At 51.5% G+C, this 8,659-nt stretch overlaps 1 protein-coding gene across 1 annotated transcript; it reads left to right on the top strand.

Annotated features, from left to right (window-relative positions):
* The first annotated feature begins 1,359 nt into the window (after nt 1–1,359).
* Nucleotides 1,360–4,282, top strand: F5J12DRAFT_204936 (uncharacterized protein). The gene is made up of 4 exons (XM_051738401.1): nt 1,360–1,590; nt 1,641–1,770; nt 1,822–1,964; nt 2,018–4,282. The coding sequence occupies exons 1-4, from the start codon at nt 1,554–1,556 to the stop codon at nt 3,832–3,834; spliced, it is 2,127 nt and encodes a 708-aa protein (XP_051605259.1). The 5' UTR covers nt 1,360–1,553; the 3' UTR covers nt 3,835–4,282.
* Nucleotides 4,283–8,659: the final 4,377 nt, after the last annotated feature.

Raw genomic sequence — 8,659 nt, 5'->3', positions numbered from 1 at the left:
CCGCGGGTCGGCGGGACGATATTCTTAGCCCATCACCGCCATAGGCAAAGCTAATGACTAACTGATAATCCAACCTACTGAAACACAAGCTCGTTACAAGTCTCTGGGGAACGACTCGACGAGTCGGACTGTCTGGATTTATTAACTTGTATGTGCTTTCAAATTGAAACGCACCCCCTGTCCCATTCCTGGTTCCACGTGTCCTCAGAAGGCTCGGACATATTTGTCCAGTCAGTTGCGCCCGAACGAGACGAGCGTTTGTTGGACTAGGCTTCGACCCGCCACGTATACGTTGTTTTGGCTGGCACAAGTTTACAACGCGTGTGTACGTGTAGCAGACGTTCACTTATTCAGGGCGTCAATTCGTCGTTCGGTACCGTGTCTTGGACCCAGGGAAGCCTTTCAATGTGCTGATATCGATCATCCTATCCACTCAGTATGGTATCAATTTATCGTTCCATGTGTCCGTAACGTTCATCACAGTTGGCCGGTGGAATCTCGCTTGATCTTGTGTGGGTGGCGGATTCGGGGGTGCTTGATTGCCAACATGTACCGTTCTCACCCAGGGACATCCGTGCACAGACTGGAAGGAATGCTGCTGGTCGTCGTCGGTTAGTAAAATGCCATATGAAATCGCGAAACTGAACATCGAACGGTCAACTACTATAGCCGTCTCTCGGGATTATCATAGTCCCCGTGGTTGTGGTCTCAAAATCCAACCCCTAGTCTTCCCCTTTCCCTTTGAGCCGTTCGGCGTTAGCTGGAAAGACCTTATCGAATATCGCATACCCGAGGTGGGCGCACCATTCGAGTCACCTGCTCATTATCGGACCCCTAAAGCAGTAGCGTTGGCGTATGTGCCATATGGAAGGTCGCCTTGCGATCATACTTTTCGGAATCCCTGGGAATGGAACGAGGGCTTTCGCCCACACAACCATGTTGTCCACACAGCAGGGCCTATATTGGGCCAGCGACGCGTGCATGTCTGGACGTGTCAACTGGTGGGTGTTGCCGCGCTTTATCCTGTGTCCCTATATAGCAAGTGACTGCAGCGATGCAGATCGTCTGATGCTAGTGTTTTACGCGCGTGATTAGGCAATCACCTACTACCCGCTGGCATTTCTCCACGATTCAGGACCGCCAGGTGTCTCGAGGCTTTGTGAATTGTTGATGAGTACAAACTGGTATGTTCCTCGTTTGGCACTCATCATTTCATTTGGTCCGCCCTTCTTCTTCTGTGAAGCTCTTGTTTATTCGGGTTACCAAAGGTACGTTCCCCAAACGCTCCGGTTCTTGAGACCCACCAAACTTCCGTTTTGATATATAATACATCTCGCACAGACATGTCGCACTGCACTCTTGTTCAGCATAGGAAAGTCCACGGAACTTCAGCCGGGTACCATCCCTCACCACGCGGACGACACGCCACCCTGTGCTAGATTTCATATTATCGTCGCTGACGACCGGTCTTAAAGTCCTCCATCCGTGTGCCCATAGCCCCCTGCCTACCATCCCCGTACACCGGTTTGTGTGGATCGTAGCTGTCGCCAACGATGCCCAACACATTTACCTCAGTCGTGCAGTTCTCGCGTACGCTCTGCGCTTCTCAAATCCTGAGTATTGTTGACCCACTTCCTCAGATATTCAAGCTACAAAAGTATCCAAGTGTCAAAGACTTAGGGTGCAGGTTTCCCTAGACGGCGAGGTGCAAGAATCGCAGGAGAGTATCATGGATGACGGTATACACGAATGGCGGGAACCGTTCTCCTTGTGAGTCCTTCATCCATCTAACCAGTGGTTATCACTGAGACCCTTGGCAAGTCATGCCGATTCCAGCTCACAATGTGAAATCAACCTCATAGCCATGAAAAAGAACTTTTTTTGTTGGTCGTGTGGCTACAAAACTGTTCGCAAAACGCGTCTCCACACCCTTGCCGACTTGTTTGACGCGAGCAACAATGGGGGTGCGTCATGAGTTCATTAACTTGCTCGCTGCTTCCTGACCTTATTACGTTAGTGGTTAAACTTCCATTGTTCGATTCAAAAGCAGACAAAAACGGGGTTATAACGGGAAACGTCATATTCATGATCGCAAACAAGCCTCTCGCCAAGCGGTCAAATACACGTGACATGGATTCTCTCAGGGTATCGGGGACAGCATCAGTGCAGGCCTCCCCCTTCGAGATGGTGGTTTCGGAAAAGCTTCCATCGGTGGAAGCTGAGTTAGAACTTACCGGGAATGGGACACGCTCGCCACCCCCTGAGGCTCCCACGCTTAACGTGTCACCCCTGCCCTTAGCTTCACGCTACGCATCGTATGCCTCTCCGCAGCCATCGCCATCCGGCGTGCCTTCGCCTGATGTCCCCACCCCGCGGCATCTCGTCATTCCCCCTATTCTGCCCCCAGACCCACACTCTCAATTACCTCAGTCGGCAACAGTTCCATCTCCCACTTGGCCTGGGGTTGATCAGTTGCCGGTTAGAATCCAGGCTCACGGCGACCCAAGTGGACGGCTCTCCGATGTCGCTACTTCAGACCGTTCTCCTCTGGCCGCACTTCCTTCCTTCGAGCGAGAGAACTTAGGCTCACCAGAATCTGCAACCTTTACTGGTGTATTGTGTGAACCTCCGGATGACTTCATTCCTGATGTGGCCGTAATACCTTGTGCAGAACCGCAGGACGCAATCGGACCCATTAATATCATCATATCCTCTTCGTCACGCAGTGGTTCCCCCCTTTCCCCTCCCGGTGGACCTGAGAGCAGCAGCAAAAGGTCTCATGTGGTCTCCGGTTTCCTTCACGTAGATACTAGGGCAACAAGCACCGAGTCCTTGGACCGGGCCGGTGGACATTCATCCACCACCAGTTCGCAGCCCACGACGTCTACCACTCATACCAGCGACATCATCTCTCCGTTTTCCCGCACTTCCGTATTGGGCACACCCAGCACCGCTGCAACTAGCCCTTCGTCCCCTTCCGTAAAGCTACCCACTTCTCCCGCGAGACAGCACAAACAACTACCCAAAATCGACACCAGCTGCGCAGGTCCGAGAGGCCAAGTGAGAAAGTACACGGTACCACCTGTCAATTCCCCTACTAAACTGCGTAACGCATCGCTCGACCTTCCTCGTCAGGAGCTATCCGAGAGGTTGGAGTACAATCCCTCCACGTATTCCATCCCCCCGTCCGTTTCTTCTCGCAACTACAAACCACCCTCGGAAAGATGTCCATCCACGCAACGCCCCGCCAGCAGACAAGGTTTTCAAGCTAGCCCTCGTGCTACGAGCATTCGCCGAAAACAACTCGAATACGATGACAACCAGATATGTCTCGACACAGCCAACCCGAACGAGCAGGAAGTTGCAGCTTTCTTCCAAGAAGTCGACGCCGCATTGTCTGCAATGTCAACTCGCTCTGTAGCCGTGTCTTCAGACGGACCCGCTTACTTGAGCGTTCCCAACACCGGCAGAGCATCCGGTCCCCAGAGCCGTCGGCCTTCACGTCAGCAGTTACGCGGCGACTTTATGACCCACGCTATGAACCAATCTTCGCATCCTGACTGTCCGCCTTCGCGATTCGCAACGCCGTTGTTGGGACCAATGGGTGACTCGTGCAGCCTTTTTGTCCCGCAGAACATTTCACGCCCGAAACTTATACACTCCTGTTCGGATGTTAACTCTGGCACAGGACCGCTGATTTTTGTGGAATGTAACGACGAGGAATCCACTACATTGGTTGCAGGGTCAAGGACGAACAGCCGACCACAAGGCATGTTTCGAGTACCTTCCGATCTTGTATCGCAAGGTACATCCCCACGGCGACCTTCGCGTTAAAACATTGCCGTTCAACAGTTGTTTCCTGCGCTTGTAGCGGCGGTTTCTTTCCGAATCATGTTTGCATACCTGACCCTCCCTTCGGCGATGTCAACGGTAATGAAAACTTTGTGGAATACGCGGACATCGAAAACAACCGTCTTCCGAATCCCCACATAGTTCGTACATACCATCTCCGTTCAGTCCCTGCATCAGAGAAACGATTTCTGGAGATATGCACAGAAGCTGCCTGTATTATGAAGGGAAGGTGTGCTTTCTTCTGATATGCCCGCCTGTCGTGTTTAACCTTAGCCCGGTGCTAAAGCTTTATCTATACAATTATCTGGACGATCACTGTATTGTAACACACCTCTTAACTACTAAGTAATTTGCGACCAGTGTAACATATCTACTCGTGTACTTGTAATATCAATTTGAAGACTAGTCCGAACTGATCACGAGTACACTCTCACTATAACGTGTCGATTTCAGGGCCACAACCACGCTTGTGTTTGTAGTCTCCCGTTGGCACGGCCAAGTGATGGGAACGCCACAGGCCACGTACTAAAGGATGTGGTGGGGCGGTCATGGCACATACTTCGTGCCATACGACGCTCATCAACACGCGAAGAAAGTTCATCTGTGCACCCACTTGCAATGTATGTACGTCAGAGACATACCTACTACGCCCAAAACGGCCGTTGTGGCCGGACTCCGACTTCCCAAACACGGCCATCACATGCCAGTAGGGTACCGATGACCCAATTCCGAGACGACTACTTGTGAGTATGCATGGGCAACGTTTCCTTTGAATGCGGCCACCGGAAGTTCGCCTCGATCGGCACGGAGTCTTAGGGGGAAAAAAGGTTTGGAGGCATGCGGTGTACGCAAGGCATAGTGGCCGCACTCAACGTCACACATGTGTTCAATGATGCGTTCAAGATCCTTAGCAAGTGTCGTGGAATATCAGCCACCCAGTTCTACACGGGTAGACAGAAGACCATCGGTGGGTGCGGTCATAGCTTACTGCCGTTGCTATGTGCTCCATTGTTCCAACTCCCTCAGAAGTCTCCAGTGGAGCCTTCCTTCGCGTTTCATCTTGACGATATGGAGATCACCATACGTTCTCGCAGTTACATGATAGAATCCGTCTCTCGAGTGGGATGTCATCATTGCTATCAGAAGTGCTACCTTCGCCTTGAACGCCCCAAGGCTATTGGTAACGTCAGTGGAACAGAAGACTTCAGCGCAGCGTCCCGCCTCCGAAGTCGACATGTGCCAAAGGTGCCGCTTCACATGTGATCGCCGGTCGATCAGATGTTTTCACTTTTAATCAGAGGTCATGGCTAAATTCTTTGAGGGCTAATGGAATAGGCTCCACCACGGCAGGAACGATGCGGGTACTGAAGTCGGTCCGAAGTTGAACGGAAGTGAATACTGACTAATTACTTTGGCATCTAGAGAAATCTCAGTTCCTGCTGCTGGGGACAGTATCCTGGGGTACAGGCGCCGATACAGCCAGTGCTCCCAGCCTTCGAATTGCATAACAAGTCAAATTCTGTCTTGGAAATCCGTGGAGCAAAAGAAACCACTGGAAATGCTTCCCGGCTGGATGTAGATTGCGGGGGGAAACCCACCCACCCCAGGGCAGGGGCAGGATCAAGTGGACTGTGTGGTCTTACACTTTATTCCGAGAAGGTCGTCAAGCGAAAGAGTTGCCACAAGAAGTCACTACATGAGCTGTACGGCGAGGACTAACTCTGACGGAGCAGCTGTCAGTGCCCCAGGTACCGTATCTTGGAGAGAGACAACCCTATTGAAGGCTATCCTCTCTTCCCATCTCGGCGAAGCTAGATCGCTGAGGCCCTTCTGTGCAAAGTATGACGGTACCGTGTCCGCACGCCTCCCTAAGCGAATTTGGGGCGGTTTCTCCTCGGAAAACGGTCCCTGAACGGCTGACACGTATGTAGCAGAGATCCAGTGCACGGTCGCCGCTGACCGAATCGTTTTGGCATGTTCGTTGCGTCCAAGGACTTCCATTGCTACGTTTCATATCATGAGTGACCCACACTCAAATGCGTCCTAAGAAACACTACTTACTCATATCTAATCCGAAATCTCGATGGAGCAAACCTTAAAGTGCCTCATGTACCGTAGATCTCGAGCATCGGTGTCATCATAGTAGAGACTCTATTTCATGAACGACTCATGGTTGAGGTTACAAGTTAGCGTAAGAACAGCGAAGACAACTGAACTCCTGGGGTCGGACAAGTCAGAGGTACCACTGCAAATTCAGTGTCTGGAATCACACAGCACGGTTGAAGTGCATTTCGTCGAAAACCATAAAAGACCTTTGCTGCCACTCCGGGTGACGTAGCCATCGTATAGCCTTGTCTTAAGTGCACAGGCAATTTCTTTCCAAAAGAGTTTAGCTGTGGTAAGCCTCCTCCGGGGTTCCGATCAATAGACCCTGAGGTAGCCGCGCATAATAGAACTCAAGGGTGTCCGTATGGAAGCCCTCATGCTTCAATGCGGCTTCGTACGTCAAATTGCACGGATAGTCCAGGGGGAACCCGCAGAGAGAAATTTGTGACCGACAGGTAACATGTTACGGCACTGCAAGACAAAGCATATGGTTTGCGCCTGGTGCGGAAATCGTGATGGATTACGCAACTCGAGCCTCAACTTCATTTACGATGTTGATGGACGTGGAGGGCCACATCTTTAGTACCGTCATCTTCAGACATCTCTGCACGATTTGTGATAATGCGATGTCCTCCAAAACGGGGTAGTGACCCGAGGAAGTTCCACGTTTATCTCTGCAAGCCTGCGGCATATGTATGTAAAACATCCCGTGTTCCTGTGGAACATTGCGAGGCTACGCAAGGTTAGTACGGCTAGCGCAGAAACTCCTTCCATAACCTGGAGAGAAACCTTCTTCAAAGCGTCCGTCCATAGATTCTATACAAGAGAGGTTCTATCCATCGTAATATGACCATAATGTGACTCACGCGACCTGTCCAGATCGGGGGGAGGGCGGTTGATGTGACCGATGTTGATGAGTGACCGGAAAGCCTTGCCGAGGTGGAGATATTGCGTCCAAGGGTTTGCATGTGGGTCATGAGTACGCACGTATCTAGCGGAAATTCTATAAACAGTCCTGCCATCAGTCACGCGAACCTCCTGTAGAAGTGACTAGGGCACAAATACGTACAAGAACAACCGACAGGTCATACAATTTCGACATCACAGGTACTAGGGACGCGGGAACCCTACCGCACCGCGGCGAGTAAATTGCGAAAGAACTGGGCGGAGGAAAGTGAGGAATGGATCCTGGCGGGAGAAAAACTTTGTGAGCTCTACTCGGTTGGGTGTACAGAGGAATTCAAGAGTATTGTTCCTCACCGAAGGGTGCAGTGGTTTGCTCACATGACTGCAGTTGCTTTTTCTGCGAGAAAAAGAAAAAAAACCAAGACACGCGTCCCACAAGCACCATGCCACAACAACTATTCAGTCCAGTCAGTCACTGTGGAGAGGTACGAGCCGGTATCGCCCGGGGCACTGTGACTTGCCCACACCACTTGTTAACCCATATCCAGTCTCATTCACCTGCAACCTGTTCGAGTTAACCTCCCGTCTTCTTTTTCTCTTCTCATCGGTAGACAGTTGAAACGCCACCGCCAGGTTCGACCAGTCACCGGCCACAAACCAGGACTCGAGGTAGGAAGGCGGACCGTGTGGCCGCTGTGAATGCTAGCTTTCTAGTCAACGTGACTTAACTCCAATCCCACTTTCCACGTTCTTGCACCTCAACCCTCCTCCGGCTCGGACCAGTGGCATCAGTCTACTCCTCTTGCGACTGAAACAGCAGTTCCCTCTCGTCGCATAGCACTGCGATACGTCGTTAGACTCCACTGATGGGTATTGATCGTGGCTGACCATGTAACATACCCTGCAACCCGTGATGCTGGCGATTTTACCCTGCTGCTTTCCCTGTACATTCCGGAGAGGAGTCGGAACAGGAGGAGATGTATTCTCTCTCGATGGCTACCGGTCGGAGTTCTAAGTTCGTGTATGTCCCTCGACCATACAGCTTTTAGAGCTAACGTCTCAGAAATGTGTTTTGGACACCACTCGTTCCAAGGTCCGACCCAATTTTCGCCTTGGGAAAGCCCTGACGTGACCCTAGCTTGTAAGCCGGTACCGAATGGATTCAGGCGTACCTATTCATGCCGAATGAGACGCACGCTTTGTGGACGCCAGGTTCGCGGCGTGATGCTAGAATTCATCAGCGCCATAATAGGACTTCTTCTATCAATCATCCGGATTCTAATGGCCAAGCACGCGGCGTATAATTTCTGTTGATGGTACTTACCCAAGAAGTAGCACATCAACCTTATTACGGTAGGTATTCTCTAGACCGAGGGGAATCTAAATAACATGGGCGCAAAAAAAGAGTTTAACTAGCGCGGCACGCACGCGTTTTCCTCGTCGCAGCTGGATGTTTCATGCTGACAGTAGTGCGTCCGTCGGCAAACAATGGCTCCTCCGTCAAGAGTGCTGGTACACGAAGGTGGTCTGCATAGGTCATTGCAGTTCGCGACGAAAGAACTTTGAAATGTAGTATAATGTGCTGTCTGCGGGAGCACGCGGACTACCACCAGCTACTCCTCCGTTCTCCGAGACAGCGGACGCGCCGTACCTCGGTAGGTACGTCACACCAGTGGTTAGTATTTCCGTCATTTAGTGGCATCTTCAGCTGATGGTTTCAGCGTAGGTGCCCGGTCTCTCTAGGCTATCGTTTGAATGCCGCCAAGCATTCCTTGATGCAACTTTCCCCCCTGCG

The sequence above is a fragment of the Pisolithus orientalis genome (genome assembly GCF_024613125.1).
Source record: "Pisolithus orientalis strain OTSU chromosome Unknown F5J12scaffold_2, whole genome shotgun sequence".
NCBI lineage: Eukaryota > Fungi > Basidiomycota > Agaricomycetes > Boletales > Pisolithaceae > Pisolithus > Pisolithus orientalis.
The sequence above is the reverse complement of the archived record's forward strand: the minus strand, read 5'-3'. Positions and strand labels throughout refer to the sequence as shown.

Coding starts and splice junctions, on each gene's coding strand:
- F5J12DRAFT_204936 (XM_051738401.1), top strand. CDS start 1,554: ATGCCCAACACATTTACCTCAGTCGTGCAGTTCTCGC. Junction 1,591..1,640: donor CTCAGTCGTGCAGTTCTCGC/GTACGCTCTGCG, acceptor CCACTTCCTCAG/ATATTCAAGCTACAAAAGTA. Junction 1,771..1,821: donor TGGCGGGAACCGTTCTCCTT/GTGAGTCCTTCA, acceptor ACCCTTGGCAAG/TCATGCCGATTCCAGCTCAC.